The sequence below is a fragment of the Balaenoptera musculus genome, chromosome 1 (genome assembly GCF_009873245.2).
Source record: "Balaenoptera musculus isolate JJ_BM4_2016_0621 chromosome 1, mBalMus1.pri.v3, whole genome shotgun sequence".
In the NCBI taxonomy this organism is placed as follows: domain Eukaryota; kingdom Metazoa; phylum Chordata; class Mammalia; order Artiodactyla; family Balaenopteridae; genus Balaenoptera; species Balaenoptera musculus.
Genome location: NC_045785.1, coordinates 16,299,357 through 16,318,977, shown reverse-complemented (window position 1 = coordinate 16,318,977; position 19,621 = coordinate 16,299,357). Strand labels below are relative to the sequence as shown.

Genomic DNA, 19,621 nt, shown 5'->3' with positions numbered 1-19,621 from the left:
ACTCTATTACAATACTTCAAGAAAATTGTGGTAAATACAAATAACATAAAATTTACTGTCTTAACCATTCTATGATAATATTTTTTGTTCCCTCTTGCATTCTGGTGAAGCTGAAGCATCTGCTGCCACAGTGCTGGCGGGGGCTGTGGTCCCCTCCAGGAATAGCTGAGAAATGAAGACCATTACACACACCGTGGGCAAAGGGGTAGGACGACTTGGCCCCAGAAGTGGGAGTGGGAGTGGCAGCAAATTTTGCCTTGGAGGCAAGAGGGAAGGAATGAAGCTTTGTTGAGGTACCTACCATGCCCTAGGCCCTGGCGATGCTCTCTACAGACCAGCTCCTTTACCATCTTGCTTTCAATCCTTTAGAGGCAGACCTCCTGTTTTTATTTTGCAAATGGCCCAGAGAAGTTAGGAAACTTGCTTAAGGTTGATCAGCTAGTCTGTAAGGTTAAAATCCAGATCTATCTGAAAGTTTACAACCTCTGAAAGGAACTACCACCCTTACATGGCACCCTACCACTGGGCCCTTTGACGCTGGGCAGGGCCTGCTGGCACAGCTCTTTACTGAAGAACATTTTGTGGCCAATTATGAACGGGCCTGCAGTATAGGGAATGGGACAAAATATTTCTTTACTATTCCCATTGGGCTTTCTCTCCTTCCATCCATGTCCATTTCAAATGGGTGCCATGTAGTTGCTCCTTCTTTGGTCTTTCTTCCTCCTCCTCCTCCACCTCCTCCTTCTTCTTCTTTTTAAAATGTTCTTGCCCTCCCATCTCTATGTCTTAACTGCCTAGGGTCTAGATCTTGGGTCAGCAAGTTCCATGCCCAGCTCTATCTCATCAGGCCTTGGTGGAGGTTTGCATGTCTCAAAGAGGAGCACCTAATACCATACAAACCTTCTGTGGCTACTAAAGATGGCTTCTGTTGTGCTAAAAGGCTAGTCCCTTCCAGGAGAAAAAAAAAAATGAAAGGACCAGAGAACTCCAGCTTGCGACAATATTTTCAAAAGTTTTCAATTAAGAAATTAAGGGGTCCCCCTGAGCCCAATCTTCAGTTCACTTAGAGAAACAGCACAGTGACCCCACATGATAACAAATAAGCAAAGCACCATCACCCAACCACGAGGAGATGTGTAAACCAAGTCTTCACCTGTCTGCTGGCTCTTTGAATGAGGATGGAGAGGTATTTTGATTCCGGGAGGGAATGCAGGTCTCTGTTGTGGGTAGCGTGGTGGGCTCTGGGAACAGTGGCTGGCTGGTCAAAAATTCAAGACTCCTCCTGTGAGCCAGCACTGCCTTCTCCAGGAAGCTCTCACCCTTTCCGCTCCCTGTGCAGTGAGGCCCAGCCTAGGCTCTGCAGTACCCAGGGCTTCTCCAGGGTAACCTGAAAATCCTCTGGCAGTTCACAATTATTCTGTCCTTTAGCAAGCTTCACATCCTTTTTACTGAGTGCTAGATACAAGGATATTTTATTTTATTTTATTTTATTTTTTTTTTTAAATTTTTTGTTTATTATTTATTTATTATTTTTATTTTTGGCTGTGTTGGGTCTTCGTTTCTGTGCGAGGGCTTTCTCCAGTTGCGGCAAGTGGGGGCCACTCTTCATCGCGGCGTGCGGGCCTCTCACTGTCGCGGCCTCTCTTGTTGCGGAGCACAGGCTCCAGACGCGCAGGCTCAGTAGTTGTGGCTCACGGGCCCAGTTGCTCCGCGGCATGTGGGATCTTCCCAGACCAGGGCTCGAACCCGTGTCCCCTGCATTGGCAGGCAGATTCTCAACCACTGCGCCACCAGGGAAGCCCTACAAGGATATTTTAAATGACTAGGTAATGTTCCTATGTAAATGAATAATAGTAGCTAAAATGTATCCAACTATTACTATGAGCAAGGGACCGGACTTTGTTGTCTTATTTCTCATGAAAAGAGGTGGAGTCTCCATTTTACAGATGAGAAAACTGAGGCTTGAGAGGTTATGTGATTTCTCCAAGGTCATACAATTAATCAATGGCAGGGCTGAGAATCAAATTCAGGTAATTTGATTCCAACAGCTCTACTCTTTATTGCTCAACACTGAGCTTTAAGCATCTATTTGGGAGCCTAGCTCAGCCTCGGGAGTGAGGAAAGGCTGCCTAGAGGAGGTGAGGCTTAAGCCAAGCCTTGAGGCAGGAGCAGGCATTAGCCAACGGGCTGAGAAGGGAGAGGATGGTTTGGGTTCGTAGTCCACACACAGACCCCAGGGCGAGGAAGAGAATGGCTTTGTCTGCAGTGGAGCAAGGTGGCTGCAGTTCTGGATCTGAGGTGGAGAGTGGCAGGATGGAAGCAGAGTCCAGATCCTGAAGGGCCTTGAATTTAGACTGGATCCTGAAGGCAACAGGGGCGCCATGGAGGGCTCTCAGCAGGCAAGTTCACAAAATCAGCTTCGCTTGTTGACAGTGCCTCTGGCCAGCGTGGGGAGGTTGGTCTGTGGAAGGCAATGGTGGCAAATCAGAACTGGAGTCAGGTGCCTGGGTTTGAATGCCAGCATTTCTACTTGAAAGTTATACAAGTTGCTTCTTCACATCTTTAAGCCTCAGTTCCTTTATTTGTGAATGGGATATAATAATACCTTGCAGAGTTGTTGAGGTGAATAAGAGTGAATCTAAGCAGAATGTTTAGCAGAGTTGTACCCTGGCACCCAGGACGTGTTCAATAAATATTAGCTTCTCTGTGCCAGACGGGAGGTGTTGAGCAGGGCTATGCTTTGGATGAAAGGAGAGTGCTCTACCTTTCTGACTTTGCTCCCTATAAGCCTTCCACATTGATTGCCTGGGGCCAGAATCTTATCAGGGACTTTTACATTATTTTGCCCAAGGTCTATCTGTTTCAAGAGAGATAATGCTCATAAAGTGCTTAGCAGAGACCAGACACACAGTAATCGCCAGATGCTTGTAGCTATTAAGTTAGGAAATGAAACTAGCTCAGGAAAGAATAACAATTAAGCAATTATCAGTCTGTTATCAACCTAGTATAAATGGGAAGCCAAATTCTTTCCCAGGAACAGGTTTCCATTGGGATAAGGAAGTCTGAGATCTGGAACATAGAAGGAGAATCTGGGGAACTGCAGGACCATTTGGGAATTTTTCCTGGAGCCGGTCACGTCTAGAGAAGAGCAGAAAAATCCAATCCCAGTTAAACAGGTGTTACAAATCCAAATGGTTTAGGATTCCAGAGTATGAAGTAGCTCCTGCCTTCCAGCCTGTAGATGGGGGGATGATGCTTCCTTTTCTACACTAGGAGCTGTGAAACCCTCTCCAGAAAGATGCAGTTGTGGTATCACCCTCTTCCAGATGCTTTTTCCCAGAGGGAGCTTTTGGAGGTCCCAGGGACTGTCAAGAATTAAGCACCCACTATATGTAGAGCTTAATGTGAATTGAAAAAAAAAAAAAAAGGAAGGCAGTGTGAGGCAGTATAGCAGGAGGCAGAACCCAGCTCTAATTTTGTCTCTGCCAGCTACACTCTCCATGTGACCTTGGGAAAGTCTCTTGTCCGTTTCGAGCCTCAATTTTCTCAGCTTCTTCTGTTGTGTGATGGTATTGAGCCTCCCTGTGCCTCAGTCGCTACATTTGTGAAATGATTACCACCTCTTTCACAGGACTTTGTGAGATAATGAACTGCTCAGTGCCTGGTTACAGTTACTCCCTGGCTTGCTTCCTCATCTCTGCAATTCCTTTCCCCTCAATGCTCCTGTGCTTGCACAAGACCCCAATTGGGGGTGGAGTGTGTGGGCAGGGGGTGGGGGGGTGTTGGCTGGCCCTGCTGGGGAGAAAAGGAGCTTATCACCAAGTGTTATGCCGGCATAGAACACCGGGGAGCCGACCACTGGCTGCTGGTCAAAAGGCGCTCCAGTCTCCGGGCAGGCCTTGGAAGAATCCATCCACAGATCCCTAAGTTAAGGCTGCTGATTAGATAAGGAGGGTCGGATCAGGTCCCCAGGCAACTTGGGAAGCGGCAAGGTTCATTCGGACGAATGAACTTGGATTTCAGATCCAGGTTTGTCTCTGTCCTTTCCTGGCTGGATGACCTTGGGCCGGTCACTTTTCCTCTCTCGGACTCAGCGTGCTCTGGAAATGGGGCTCCTCATCCCGCTCACCTCTCTGAGTGGACGAGGGCGAAATGTAGACACAATGGACGGGAACTGCGTTAAGGGCCGGCGAGTGTTATTTGTTATGCTAATAGGTGCACGCGGCGGGCTCCTATCCAGCGGTTTCACCCCGGTTAAGCGGTTCCTCCCACCGTAACCGAGGTTTCTCGCCTCACCGCCTCCCGCCCCTGCGGACAGGGCTCTGCGGACCGCAGGGTCCAGGGCCGTTACCATTGTTCTTCGAGGCTGGGCGGCAGAGGAGGGCTCTCGCAGACCAGACCTTGCCTTTGGTCTCTCCCTCCGCCCCGCACCCCAGCCGCAGCGAGCCTGGAAGCCCCTCTCGCCGATCTTTCCCGAGGAAGCGAGTCAGCCCCGGAGAACTGCCGAACGGCGGCCGAAGGCGCCCCCGAGTGTTTCCGAAGAACCCCGACCTCTCGCAGTCTCCGGAAAGAGCCGAAGGAGCTTCTCACCCTCGGCCTCCCGAGCTACTCCGAAAAGGCCCGAAGTTTTCCGAGCGGCCGTCCTGCCGGACTGCTGGAGGCGGCCGCAGCGCCATGTTGGATGCTCTGCTCGTTGAGTGAAGAAAATCCGCCGGCATCGCCTGAGCCCCGCTACCGAGAAGGGCGCCGCTTCCCCCGGGGAGGGGGATAAAGACCCCCTGCCGCCGGCCCATGAGGATATTGCCGTGAAAGGTCCGGTCTCTCCGCCTCCTGCCCCCGCCGGGTCCGGCCCCCCCCCTGGGGTCGCGTTGTCACGGAGACCGGCAGCCGGTGGTGCTGGCCCGCGGGGCGGCTGCTGCTGCCGGCGGCGGCGGCGGCGGCGGCGGCGGCGGGCGTGTGTGACCGGCCCCGGCTCCCTCCTCCTCCTCCTCCCAGCCTCCCCCCGGCCCCCTGCTCCCGCCGCCTCCCCGGGTCTGCCCCCATCCCGCCCCCCCGCTGCCCCCGGCCCCTGCACCCCGGCGCGCCCGGTCCCGCTCTGGGGGGGTTGGTGGCTTCGCTTTGCCATGAGTTTACCGCAGAAACCGGCTCTGAAATCAGGCTCAGCGGCTGCAGCAGGAACCGGACCCGGCACCGGAGCGGCGGCGGCGGCGGCGGCGGCAGCGGTACCGCCTCCTCACCCGGCGGCGGCGGCGGCGGCGGCGGCGGCAGCGGCCCCTCCTCACCCGAACATCAGGGCCCTCCAGACCCAGGCGCCCCAACAGTATCCTTTTCACCTTCCTGCCGGCCCTTTGGCTCTCTTCGCTGCAGACCAGGGGGGCTGTGGCCCCTCCGGGGACTCTCCTGCCGGCAGCCACTGCCCAGCCAGGGAAGGGGCTGCTCCTCCAGCCCACGCACCCGGCTTGGCCGGAGCTTTTGGGGTCCCCCGGCAGCAGCACTGCGGGGCACCCCGGGACCCTCTGCACTACTGCGAAAACTAGCTCCACCGGCCTTGCTTCTGCAGCCCTTCCCTTTTGGAGCTGGGGGACCCTTCCCCTCCTCGCCTCTCCTCCCGTAAACCCTACCCGCCCCCCCCTTTATTAGGCCGAATTTGCTGGTGCCTGTGACCAGCCCTGCAGGGAAGGCTTTTCTCTGATTGTTGTGAGGACTACACCCTCCTCATCTCCCTTCAGCTCCCCCTGCAGCGGGGCATGGTGGGCTTCTCTAATTATTATTATTAATACATAATAAACTTTATTGGTAAATTTCCTGTATGAAACTAAACTCAGCTCGTTCCTGAGGTAAGTTGGATTTTAAATCTACGGTGAAATTTTGCAGAAAGCACTCCCTCTGGCTAGTGTTTTTTAGCGATTGGGGGAGTTGTGGTTTGTGGTGGAACGCGATCTAGGGAGGAAATGTTAAACCGGACGCTTCCCTGCGTTTGACCTTTTTAAAGGAAGAGGAAATTAACAGACATTACCCATCACCCCCAAAAGTCTCACTTCTTGGAAGGCTTGTGTTATGCTGAATATTTTTAAAGGACTTTCATTTACTCTTCATAGGCCTGATGTCTAGAGGGTGCCAGGGCCCCTGGAGGAAAGTCTAGTATTGAATGTGTCTAATTTCATGTTATTTGCTTGATTGTAGAATTTTTGGACAGCTTTGATTAAAAAGACTTGGTGACGAGGTATTTTAGTTAAAAACCAGCCGGTGAAGGTAAAACATTGAGTTCATGAATTCCACGGAGACTTAGAAAGGTATTATTAGCTACCTTAGAATAACATTTCATCATGCATCCCTCCCCCCAATCCATTGTATTTGTGTAAATCAATAAATAATCATTGGATGTTAGATGTGTTGTGTTTTTGTATTTGTGTCATCGTGTGTTTGACTTTTAGAGAGAGTAGGGTATTTGAGTAAGTGAGAAGCTAACTGCTGTGAGGTCCACAGTTATTTCACAGTCTGTAGTTTGATTCTTGTCTGTGTCCATTGCTTTGAGAAGGGGAAGGTATCTCCCTTCTAGAGTCATTCCAGGTCATCGTTTTGCTTTCTGTCAAGTGCCATTTTCTCTATTCTTTGAATATTATTAGTCCACATTTTTTCAATCCAAGCAGTGGTGGCGCAGAGTAAGATAAATTCCATTCCAGTGTCACGTGTGTACTGATTTCATAAGGTTGAACTGCAAGATTCTGTTCAATTAACAATTGTTCACCAATGAGAATGGTTAGTGATACCTGAGTGTTTGTTTCTCCTCCAAAACCTGGTTAGTTTTGATCAGTATCCCTAGTTGCTTTACTCTGGGGGAAGAAGTTTGGCTGATATGCCTACTTCGAGGTGGAATTCAGTGCTGGATCTCTTAAACATATCTTGACTTAATGCTTTGTGAGTTTAAATTCCTTTTTAATTTCAGTTTGTTTTTTGTTGTTTATTTTTTGGTCTTGATTGCCCATATTTGGTTAGGGCTCTAAGTTTCTATACTGCGCCACCAAGTAAATTATTCCTTACCTGCGTCTTGGAGCTGTTTTGGAAATTAAATGAAAGGAGGTCCACAGTATGTTTTCTTGACTACAGAGTGATAAGTAAGGACCTGAGTGTTGAATATGACAGTGCTTGGTGAGTTTGGTGGTGTTATTTGGACACAAAGAGCTGTGACTTAAGTGTTTCAAGTGTACTTTTTCTCAGCGCATTTCACAAAGGAAGGACTTATAAAAGCTGTGAGTTGGTTGCAACATAAAAGTAGTTACTACTACTGCAACAGTTGTTAAAGGGGATTTAAGATGTAATTTCTAGTGGAAATAACTTTTATACCTACACGTAGTAATATAGGATACTTGGTTTTATGTGGCTTTAAGTTTTTACTTTGCCTCATGTCCTCCAAGTAAGATTAAATTTTCTTCTTGATGTATTTCACAATTCTATTATCTTCTCTTTGCTTTACACATCGAAAGGTTACAAATTGCTAAAATCTAAAAGCTTGTATGGTAAATGAAGTGTAGATTACAGATTTCATTACAACATACCAATGGTGAAATGTTATCAGTGGTAATGGGGAATTGGTTAAAAATGGATTGAAATAGAGCAATTCTGCTTTTGTACACTGAGTGTGGGAATTTGTATTTGTTTGATGAAAGTGGTTATCGTATAAGTTGATACACATTGAAGCATTGAGACTGGAGTGCAAATTTGGAGTTGCTCTTTCTATGGCTTGATTAACTCTCCAGTTCCTCAAAATATACGGGTGCAGTTGTGTTTGAATTGAATTAATAAGTTCAGATAGTATTTTAAATTTGTAAAAATATTAGAGATTCATGTAACAAGATGTCCTTCATTTGTACTTAGTGTTCAAGTGACAAATCAGAAATGATAGTGAATTTGAATTTAAACGGAACCTGCTTAAGTAAGCATTGGCATGGCGTGGCAGGCTCATAAGGCCATTTCATGGAAAGACGCCTTTGACTGCTGAGAGGCAAGGGATGGGGCATGGCAGAGGGTGGGCAGGAATGGTGGGGATGAAAGAAGAAGATAAACCCTGATATAAAAAGTGCTAATGGCAAGGGAGAAATATGCTTGGAGTTTTATAACATAATCCAATATGAATAGTTTATGAAATTGGCACCTTAGGATACTTGCCTTGAGATTTGCTCACCTCAGCTTCCCAGTATGAGGTTCCAAGAGGCTCTACTGAGAATCTCAATAGTGATTCTTAACCTTTTCTGGGTAACAAACAACTTTGACATTTTGATGAAAGCTTGTAGATCCTCTCCACAGAAAATTGTACATGCATAGAAAATCTTGCTTACATTTTCAGGGAGTTCTTGGGTCCCCATTAAAAGCCTAGTTCTTTAGATGGAAATTGCTCACCCTTGAGATAATTAAAGATTAATGAGTTTGAATTCAGGTCCCCAAGTAGTTCTGACTTAAACAGAACAATTTTGCAGTCTGTTATGAATACATGGTGTTCTATTTATATGGAAAGACTTCAGGGTGTAATTTCTCTCAGGGCTGCTGACACTTCTGGGGAGTCTAGTTACTGTTTGGGGGGAGTTGGTTTGGTTAAGAAATCAGAGCAGTGGGTTCTTTAAAGGAACTAAATTTGGCCTGTGGTGACCCAAAAATGACTTGTGTCCTCAGCTATTTTGTCTTAGATATGACATATATTAAAAGCAAATATTCCCTTTTTTTTTTTTTTTTGGTATTACAGTTTTCCTTTTTTTGTGTTCTGTGTTGATTTTCAGTTTTGTAGGCTGAAGCTAATAATGTTTGCTTTCTTCTTTTTTGCCTCTACCAAAGCTAAATCTGAATAATAACAATAGTGTTCATTTATTGAGTGCCTACTATTCTAGGAGCCATACATACATGGTTTTATTTAATTCTCACAAGGACTGTAATGAGTCTGTATATATTCCTCATCTGTAAAATACTGTCTGTATTTTACAGATGAGGAAACTAAAGTTCAGAGAAGTTAAGTAACGTTCCCACAGTTGTCTCTCTAGTAAGTAGTGGACTGCAGTTCAGACCGTGGTTCCAAAGCTTATGAATGTCCTTTGTAGTATGCTGTGCTACTTCTTACCAAGTCTGCATGTGGAAGTGGAAGGAAGGATACCCTCCCATGTTTGATAGCTAGGGGAAGTCTGTATTAAGTAAAGGAGCTCTGTGGAGTAATCTAGAATGCAGTGATGCTGCACCTTGTTTTAATTAGCTCATAGCCACACACTGCTAGACAAGTAGGTTATCTTTACCTCATTGAGCCTTAAAGCATAGGAATAGACCTGCCACATTTGATTCAGTGCTGTTTCTGCTTGTTCAGATGTTAGCAAGGCCTCCAGCAAAATACCTTTATAACTAGCAACTAGAACTCTGTAGCTTACGCAGTGGCCAGCAGTCTGTTTACTCCTAAGCCCCACCATCAACAAAGATGGATCTGTGCTTCGAGAGAGCAGATCCTCATCATCCTCTTCTAGCACGGGAGAGAGGGAGACCAATGCAAGATGGAGATAAAGAAGGAAGAAAGTTAGATGCCTGAGTCACATCAGCTCACATCAGTCACATACTGCTGCTACTCCCTGTCCTAGGCTTATGGGTATTTTCCGTCAAACTGAGAATTTAAATTACCTAAGGACCGATATGGTGCTTTTCCACGTTGGGGTTTCTGATAAGATTTTTACAAAACGTCTGCTAAAAAATGTTTGAAACCCGTGTTTTAAATCATAATAGGGTTGCTATTTGTATTGGAGCTTTAATCTAAGTGGCAGGTTTTAAAATTGTTCATTTATCCAGCACCTACTGTGTGCCATACTCAGTGCTAGGTCTGGGGTTGAAATCTTTGCCCTCAAAGAACTTGGTCCAGACAGGTAAACGGACAGAATACCATGAGGCAAGTACAATAACTCTGCTATAAGAGCCTAGCCTGGGGGAAGGAGGAATTAGGGCTTCCTAGAAGAAATCTGAGCTAAATTAGAAGGATGAGTAAGAATTACCCAAGGTTTACAGAGCTTTCACCTTCTGCCGGCTGACTTTTCACAATTCCTTTGCTGTTGCTGCTGCATAGAATTTTAGTACTAAATGGATTTCAGGCATGTTTCAGGTTTTTATCAGGAGCAGAGAAGCTAGAAGGAGGTACCAGAGAACATGGTAATCAAAACACAATTGCTGTAGATTCAAAATATCTTCTGCATCATAATATGAGGAATTAGAGTATGAGAAGATATGTATCAGATCTGATCTCTGTGGTTGGTTCTTTCCTGGTCTCCTTCACACTCATCCCATAATACCCCCTTGCCCTTCTGATATTGAACTTTGGCTGGGAAGTGGTACCTGCTGGCCTTAAAATACAGATTTTACTTGGTGTATTGAGAAGTCCACCTGATTTGGAGTAAAAAAAAAAATCTGGATTCAAGTTTGGCTTTTCCATTTTAATGTGTTATCTTGGACTAGTCACATAACTACTTTGGGCATCAGTTTCCCCTTCTCTAAAATGACGGGGTAAGACTAGTTTATAGTTTACAAAGTGATCCTCTTGAGTTGTAATGGCTTTTAATTCTGAAGATTATGGTTTGAGGTTTGTTTTGTTCTTGCAAGTAGGCGGGAAGGATTTATAGAGACCTATTAATGGTTTCTTAGTTTGTCTGATGGTCAGTGACACGTTTCTGTGGTGACTTACTGATACTAGAGGCATTCTGACGTGGATCATAGGGAAGGCAGCTTGCTCATATGAGAAGAAACCTCTGGTTTTTGTTTTATTAACGTTAGATTTAGCCAAACAGACTGAAATACTTCTGTGACTTTAGTAGTGAAGACTGTATTGTCTGTGGTGGGATGGCTTGAGGCTGTAAAATAAGGTTGCCGCCATGGTCAGATGCTGCCTTGCTCTGGGTGATGATCCAGGTAGTTCATTATGAGGTATGAGGGAAAGTAAGTTCTGAAGTAAACTCCTGTGATGAGAAACAATCTATTTTTACTTTAGGAATAATACTTCGAGCTAATATAATACGAAATGAAGTATTTCCTGATTATTAGGTAGGCGCCTGACTTCAAGTAATGTGTAAACTGCAGGTGAGATTTACATGGATGAAATATTGCAGGATCCCAAGATACTTCTGAATTCTCAATTGGTTCCTAGTTCTTTGGCTTGCTGCCAATCAGAAGTTTTTCAGTCTCCTATACTCTTAACTGAAATTTGAGATAGTTTGAACTATTTAAAGTACATTTGAAATTTGTCAGTTTTTATGATCTTTATTAACTAGTAGTTGTTTTGTACTTTTTTGAGCCCTGTGTGTGTGTTTCCTGACTCTTCTGAGACATTAAATTTTATTTGTAGAGAATGTAAACTCCATAAAGGCAGAGATTTTTGTTGCTTTTGTTCACTATTGAATTGCTAGCACCCGTAACAGTGCTTGGCAGGTAGTAGGAAGTCTATAAATATTTGTTGAATGAAATGTTGATTAAGTTAGAGTCTAGGAATCAGTTTAAGATAAGTTTTGGGGTAATAGAGATGGCATCACAACACACTTTTCGCACTCAAAGCTGCCCTAAATTGTTTGCACTGATGTGTAATTGAATTGAAAATAGTTCCATAATTTCCTTTGAGATGGCATAAGCATTGACCCAGTTTACATAGCCATCTAAAATGGCTGGGTTACAGTTGAAGTATAGATACTGAGGATTAGAATTTGTATAAAGGCCAAGGAGAAAAAACATTTATAGTCAAATGTTACTATTAAAATTTTTGTTTTATAATTATGAGTAACACATCATCAATTCAGAAAATTTTTAAAATATGGAAAAGTAAAAAGTCAGTCATAATCTTAGTACATAGAGATAACCACTGTTTAACATTTTGGTTTATTTCTTGTCCTTTTTTCTATGGACTTAATTTTAATGGACTTAAAATCTGCCCTTTTTTGTAACATAACTTAAGGTTAAATTACATATAGTTTTGTATCTTGCTTATTTTGTTACTTAACTATCTGCCAGCAGAAACTACTTTTTGAATAGTTTTATTCTTCATCAATTTGGAATGAACTATTTTTGTTTCTTTGGAAAGCTCTTCTTTCACCTTTGGCTTGTAGCTCAGAAGTTATCACTACACATTAGAAAGAGAAGGGCTGAAACCTTTATCAAGAAGTCAAACATTTTTGACTTGTGCCTATAATGTTTTGCATTATTTACGACATTAAAACTTGATCTAACTTCACAGATTTTCCCCCCTACAGTTATGTACATTTAAAAAATTATTCCTTTGAATCCATCTTCATCCATATATTCAATCATACTTAAAAAAGACGTGGCCAGGGTGGTATTTGCTAGTTATGAATTGTATACATGTGTGATATTGCCTTGATTCCTTTAATTTGTTTCAACAAACATTGGTATTATATGGAGTGATTGAGGAGGGAGGAAAAGACCATATGCGGTCTCATGTGGAGTTAGGGAAATAAGATTGAAACGTGGGAACAAACAGAATTTTGGAATAACAAGAGGGAAAACTAGGTGGCAATAGAAATAAGTACAGCCAGTTTTGAGCCAGAATACAGTATTTTTACATTGAGAATGGAAAGGACTGAACCTTGAAGATAGAATGGAGGAATGTAAGAAAGAAAGGGTGAGTGACTCCTGACTCTTTCTAGGCCCTAGAAAATAGCATATAAGAAACAATTTGAACTGAAAGATGAATTTTTAAAAAATTAAAAAGAAGAGTTTAAGCCTGTAGTCAGGCTTAAGAGTTTAACCCTGTAGTCAGGGTTTGGTTCGGCAGAGAGGAATGGATTGTGGTGAGTGGGTGATCAGCATGAACAAAGATTTGGGCCTGAAATAAGCACGGTGTATGCTGGATTGTAAGAGTCCTGAGCAGTATGCTTGGAGTGGAGGAGTCTTGAGGTTGAATGCTTGAGATAATGGATCCAGATTCTAGAGGACTTTGAATGAATAAGAGAAGAGCTTAGACCTCACTTGTGCAAAACCATTGCTCTTTTTTTTGGACAGCTTTATTGAGATATAATTTGCATACCATACAAGCCACCCATTTACAGTGTACAGTTCAGTGGTTTTGAGTATATTCACAGAATTCTGCAACCATCACTGTAATAAATTTTGGAATATTTTCATCACTCCCAAAAGAAACCCATTAGACTCACCAGTCCCCCCCCCCCCCCCCCCCCCCCAGTTCTCTCTGCCCTAGGCAAGTACTAATCTACTTTCAGCCTATAGAGATTTGCCTATTCTGGACATTTCATATAGGAATAATACAATATGTGGTCTTTTGTGAGTGGTTTCTCTCACTTTGCATAATTTTTTTGTGGTTCATCTATGTTGTAGCGTGTTTTAGAACCTTTTTTTAAAATTGTTGGAGAATATTCCAAGTATTACATTTTCTTCATTCATCTGTTAATGGACGTTTGGGTGGTTTAAACTTATTTACTATTATGAATAATTATAATTGTGTGGATGTATGTTTTCATTTCTCTTGAGTATATACCTAAGAGTACAGTTGCTGGGTTTTATGAGGTAACTCCATGTTTAACATTTTGATTAACTGCCAAACTGTTTTCCAAAGTGACTACCATTTTACATTCCTACCAGCAAAAGATGAAGGTTCCAACACTTGGCATTGTATACGTCTTTTTGATTATAGGCCGTTCTAGTGGATGTGAAGTAGTATCTCATTGTGGTTTTGATTTGCTTTTCCTTGATGACTAATGATGTTGTGCATCTTTTTGTGGGCTTATTGGCCATTTATCTTTGGAGAAATGTCTGCTCAAATCCTTTGCCCAGTTTTTAGCTTGGTTGTCTTTTTATTATTGAGTTGTAAGAGTTCTTTATATATTCTGGATACAAGTCCCTTTTCAGATATAACATTTGCAAATATTTTTTCCCATTCAGTGGGTCATCTTTTCACTTTTCACCCTCCAAAGCACAAAAGTTTTTAATTTTGATGAAGTCCAATTTATCTGTTTTTCTTTTGTCACTTGCGCTTTCATATTGTGTCTAAGAAGGCTTTGCCTAATTCAAGGTCATGAATATTTACTTCTTTGTTTACTTCTAAGAGTTTATAATTTTAGTTTGTACATTTAAGTCTCTGATCCATTTTGAGTTAATTTTTGTGTATGATGTTAAGTAGGGGGTCCAAGTTTATTTTGCATTTGGATATCCAGTTGTTTCAGTACTATTTGTTGAAAAGACTGTTCTTTCCTCATTGAATTGTCTTGGCACTTTGTCAAAAATCAATTGCATTTCTTTTGTTTCGTTTTTTTTTTTTTTTTAATTGGGAAACTGGTGATGAAAACAGTAGTTTTGAAGATTTATTTGGTTGAGGTGTGCAAGTTGAAATAAGGAACAGGAAAGATTAGGAGAGTAGGAATGGCATCACAGAACTATGTGTAAGGTTTTATAATCCATTAAATGTTTGAGATTTAGTGAGGTGTGCTAATTTTTTATGACTTATTGAATAAACAAACTTTGACCATTTCTTCCTTTTGTATAATGCCTAGAACTATTCAAAAGAGATTTTGCCTGCTTCTATTATTAAGATAATTCCTATTAGGCAGTGATAATTTTGTAAGAAGTAAGGTATGGGCATTTGACTACTTTGCTGTCCTGTGAAGAATTGAAATTGTAAGTTACAAATTCTTGGGTTATTGTATTTCACATAGAATGTTAGTTCTGCATAAAGCATTTATGTAATTTTCAAGTTAAATTTGATTTTTTTATTTATTAGGTTATACCCTCAGTCTACGCTAATGTTTCTTTATATTATTATAAAGAAACAAAATAGAGAAATACTGCTAATCTCTAACAGGATTCTTTTTACTATTTAGGAAAAGACCACATTAAAGAAGAGGCTCTGTATAACCTTTCAGGTCTGATAAAAACAGGGTTTATTTGCTTTGGATGAAGATTTGCCACACACAAGAAACTTCTTCAGTGACTTGAAATATTACAGTGTGGGAATGGGGTTGCTGATTTTTAAAGATTATGTCTGTCTACTTTTTAAGTTTTATAAATTACTATGCGTATCTTTAGCTTAGCTCTTACTAAATATTCAAAGGAAGAGGGTCTTAATTAACCTAAATGTAGAATTTTAAGGACATCAATACCTGGTTAATATTGTTGAGTCTTTGAGGCTAATATGTCATATTCAGCTGATACTTTCAATATTGTTGATCTTTTTCAGAAATAATAGAATTTGGAACCAGTCCAACTTCCTGAGGTAACTGCTGTTTCAAAAGCATACAGCAGAGTACTTAACCTTAGCTTATTACCTTTTATGCAGTGACTGGGTGAGTGTACTTGAATGTGGTACATTTTAGGCAAGGCAGTGAAAGCTGAATGCTGCTCTGGAAAGTCAGTGATTTCATTCTTGACCTTTAAAAAAATCATAATTAAAAAATCGAAGCATGTAAATATGCATTAGCTTACTTTCGCATTACATAAGTCTACTTGGGATCTCCCTGTCCAACTTTATGGCCCTCTCCCTCAGGGGCGTTTGTTCAGAGGCTAAGGGAAATGAGGATGACTTGCCTAAGCATCAAGTTTATGCCAGCTCAAACTGATTTGAAATCTTTAATAACATGAACCACTTTGACCTACTAGTAGGGTAACCGAAGATCCCCTTTCTCCTGTAATGGTCCTGGTTTGGATGGTAAATTATAGGGTCATCCTACCTAGTAACCATTATATAGCTTAGAAAATTAGGCATCTTTATGCTATTTCTAGATATGTTACTAAAATGCTTTGTGAGGCAGCAAAACATTTTATATCCTTTGGTCCAACAATTTGTATTTTGTATTTGACCTTGTAGTTATTATAGAAGTCTTTGACATTAGCATGTCAACTAAGTAGGAGCAAAGTATTGTCAGCTCCCAAAAAAAAAAACTTGATTTGAACTAATTTTAGACTTGCAGAAAACCTGCCAAAATAGTAGGAGGAGTTCCCTTGTATCTCTCACCTCCTTCCCCTACTGTTAGCATCTTCCATAACCAGTATAATCATCAAGAACAGGAAATTACCATTGATACAGTATTTTCAGCTAAACTACAGACCTTATTAGAATTTTTACCAATTTTTCCACTATCCTTTTAGTTATTATTTTTCCTTAGTCTTTTCCAGTCTGTGATTGTTCCTCTGTCTTTCCTTATCTTTCATGACCTTGATGCCTTTGAAGATTACCAGTCAGTTATTTTGTAGTATGTCCCTCAGTTTGGGTTTATTTGATGTTTTCTCATGATCAGAATGAGGTTATGAATTTTGGTAAGAATAGCAGAATGCATCCTTTAGTAGTGTATCATATCAAGAAGTTCGATAGTGTATCATATTAAGAAATTCCTGATGTCCGTATGTAATGGTTACTTTGATTACTTGGTTAGATTGGCGTCTGCATGGTGGGTCATTCTACTGTGGCGTTACTATCTTTCTCTTTGTAGTTGATAAGTATCTTGTGGAAGACTTTGCAAATACTGTTTCTCCTCACACTTTGGCCCACTAATTTCAGCAATTGGTGGATCTTAACATGCAACGTTTATTAAGTTTGTGGTTGCATAATTGGGGCTATTTCTCTCTTCTACATTTATTAATTGTAATTCTGCTGTGAGGAAGAGCTCTCCTCCATTTATTGATTTATTCTGTTATATATTTATATCATCACGGAGTCACGGATATGTATTATCATTATTTGTTTTGTTGCTCAGATTATTCCAACTTTGGCCATTAGGAGTTCCTTCAGATTGGCTCCTGTGTTTTTCTACCCAGCCACCAACCTGTTTGTTTTTTGCCGTGCTATGCGGCTTGCAGGATCTTAGTTCCCCTACCAGGGATTGAACCCAGGCCCCTAGCAGTGAAAGTGTGGAGTCCTAACCACTGGACTGCCAGGGAATTTTGCCCACACCCCCCTCCCCTTTCTTTTTTAAAGCATTTCTTTACTTTCTGACAACACAAGATGTTTCAGGTTCATATTGTATTTTTCCTGCCTCAATGCTGTGATCAAACACTTCTCCAAGAAATCCTGACTCTTTTTATTGGAAAATGGTATTAGTGACCAAGCTCTGGGCCGAGGTGTGTTCAATGTTACTGGAATGTCATTGCTTCTAGGCCCTATCGGCAGACAAAATTAGGAAATATATATATATATATATACACACACACTAACCCACTTGTATACACATTATCTGTATTTCTGTATTTGTATATACATTAAAAACCACGAGTTTATACTAATAGCTCGAGTTCCACTGCAATGCCACCCAGTTTGTTTTAACATTCCCCTTTTCCTTATTTATTAAATATCTCCAATAATGAGAAACCTGGCTCTCATTATCTACAATCTACTCAGCTAATTATAGTATACACATAAAAAGTTTGAGAATTGCTAACCCTATTCCTCTACTTTTAGTTTTGATTGTTTATTTTGGATATGTGAAGCATTACTCTGGTTCTAAGAGTCTGAGTTATATTAAAAAAAAAAAAAAAGATATACTCAGAGAAGTGTTACTCCTATCTCTGCTACCCAGTTTCTCTTTCCCCCTTCTTTCCCACCTGTACCTGGAGGTAACCAGTCTCTTAATTTCTGGTTTATCTTTCCTGTATTTCTTTTATACAAATGAGTAGATACCTGTACATTTCTTATATCCCTTTTCTTACATGAAGGTAGCCATGTGGTCGTGGTGAATCCCCTAATTCCTTGAGTTCTAGTTTTCTCATCTGTAAAATGAGGACAATAGTACCTCTCTCCTTTTCCAAGGGTTATGATAATGATTGAGATAATGAAAGAGAAAATGCTTTCTAAACTTTATGATGGCGTTTATAAAGCAACAGCATTAGTGGTTTCTGTTCAGGGAAATGACTTATTTGACCTTGTGACACAGTACAAGAAGCTTTTGTTACTGTGAAACAATTTGAGAATTAAAACATAGTTTTTTTGTTGTTCTACTTTTTCATTTTTATTATTTTTACCAATTTTCAGTATGGTTTTAGGTTATCACAGCATATCATGTGTAATTACTTAATTTTTTATTTTTGAGCTTGGCCAGCATCTGAATTCCCCAAGAGTCAACGTTTTTAATTTGTATTAAAACTTGGTCAGATTTAAAAAGTATTCCTTCTTCTGTTAGCAGAGTAGATAAAAGAAGGAAATGTGTAGAGGTTTTTGTATTGTTTTTGTTTTTGCTTTGTTTTGCTCCCAGAGACTTGAATTTGAAGGGCTTTTTATGTTTAGGTTGTATTGGGAACTGCAGGTCCAGTGTCTTTACTTCATATCTAACAGTTTGATTTAGTCAGAAGATGTACGTATTTCACATTCTTTGAGTTTTTAAGAGTAAATTCTTTTGATGAGATTTGAGGTCGGAGATGTACTCTAGTTAATAACCCTGTGGATCCCATGGATAAACCACCTACATTGTTTTTTATTGTTGTTAAATTTTGAACGCCAGGTCTGATGAATTGTTTTACCTGAAGGAGCTTAACTGAAATAGAAATTTAGTCATTAAAAGTTACAGTTCATATGCAATTTAAAAATCACAACCCCCTTTCTTCTATTAACCATATATTTATTACGGAGTCTAGGTACAAAAATAAGTCTGCATACATTTAGTGAAATTAAGGCTTTGGTCTATTCATAGGAGTACTGTGTGTGAAAATGAGTGGCAGTGGTAAGGACAGTTGTGAGAAGCCTCCAACTGTCAGATGGCAAAATAGCCTTCACACACATACTGCTGGTCATTCTTTCTAATTTTTCTCAGAATATTTGGAGAGGCAAGTCATGTTTCTTTTGTATTCCAGAAACATATTTGTGAAAATAGCTTAGTTGCTATTCAACTGAATGGAAGAGGACAACTGGTAATGGTAAGGTTAGGATGCTCAAGGGAGAAGGAAAGAACTAATGGAATCTTGAGAAAAGAATAAGAAGTAGAACAGGGAAGGGAAATATTGGTCATTGTTTTGATACCACAGGTTAAGCTAACAGTGCCTGAGGCTTAGTAGACACACAATCATTGTTTATTAAATGAACAAAGGAGCAAGTTTTATTAAATAATAGTACGTGCTAGCTGTTGAAGGAGATACAAAAGAAACCTGAAATGTGCTCTCTGCCTCTTATGTACTTTAGTCAAACAGTTAAAAATTTAAGGTGCTCTCTGAATGGAGGTAGGAGATCAGAGGCCTGAAAGATCAGTGAGAACTAGAGGAATAGGAAGTAAGATTTGGGTAGATGTAAGGGGAAGGACATTTGCAGTTTATTTATTTATTTATTTATTTAGCTAGCTAGCTAGCTGCACTGGGTCTTAGTTGCCGTATGTGGGATCTTCTAGTTGCGGCGTGCAGGGTCTTCAGTTGCAGCCTACAGGATCTTCAGTTGAAGGATGCAAACTCTTAGTTGTGGCATGTGGGATCCAGTTCCCTGACGAGGGATTGAACCCAGGTCCCCTGCTTTGGGAGCACAGAGTCTTAGCCACTGGACCACCAGGGAAGTCCCAGGAGGAAATGGTACATAGTATGTTTGGGGTAGTCAGAAGACCTGCTTGGCTGAAATGGAAAACATAGAATGTGCAGTACATGTGATAGTTTTGGAGACTTTTGCGTATTTAGCTAAATAATCTGT

At 41.3% G+C, this 19,621-nt stretch overlaps 2 protein-coding genes across 9 annotated transcripts in view; one reads left to right on the top strand and one right to left on the bottom strand.

Moving 5' to 3' along the window:
* Window positions 1–1,899: 1,899 nt before the first annotated feature.
* On the bottom strand, window positions 1,900–5,198 carry LOC118900403 (serine/arginine repetitive matrix protein 3-like). 2 transcript variants are annotated; one of them, XR_005021139.1, is made up of 2 exons: window positions 5,134–5,198; window positions 1,900–2,461 (listed from the first exon to the last, which is right to left on the bottom strand). XR_005021139.1 is itself a non-coding variant. In XM_036862748.1 (2 exons), exons 1-2 carry the CDS (start codon window positions 5,123–5,125, stop codon window positions 2,406–2,408), a joined length of 591 nt encoding a protein of 196 aa, XP_036718643.1. In that variant the 5' UTR covers window positions 5,126–5,128; the 3' UTR covers window positions 1,900–2,405. The 2 variants fall into 2 exon arrangements, 1 of the variants encoding a protein (XP_036718643.1); XM_036862748.1 differs by lacking the exon at window positions 5,134–5,198 and adding an exon at window positions 4,591–5,128.
* The window catches only part of EIF4G3 (eukaryotic translation initiation factor 4 gamma 3), a 391,513-nt gene continuing 376,882 nt past the window's right edge, over window positions 4,991–19,621 (top strand). For 5 of the 7 annotated variants that reach the window (XM_036862730.1, XM_036862729.1, XM_036862728.1 and 2 more), the window contains exons 1-2: window positions 4,991–5,320; window positions 5,826–5,837. In XM_036862730.1, the coding sequence (XP_036718625.1) occupies window positions 5,124–5,320; window positions 5,826–5,837 (209 nt within the window). In that variant the 5' untranslated portion in view covers window positions 4,991–5,123. Of the gene's footprint in view, window positions 5,321–5,825; window positions 5,838–6,265; window positions 6,294–19,621 lie in introns of those variants that run through there. The other 2 variants (XM_036862726.1, XM_036862734.1) reach the window with 2 other exon arrangements.

Coding starts and splice junctions, on each gene's coding strand:
- LOC118900403 (XM_036862748.1), bottom strand. CDS start 5,125: ATGGCAAAGCGAAGCCACCAACCCCCCCAGAGCGGGACCGGGCGCGCC. Junction 2,462..4,590: donor AGTAGCTCGGGAGGCCGAGG/GTGAGAAGCTCC, acceptor TGCCTTCCACAG/ACCAACCTCCCCACGCTGGC.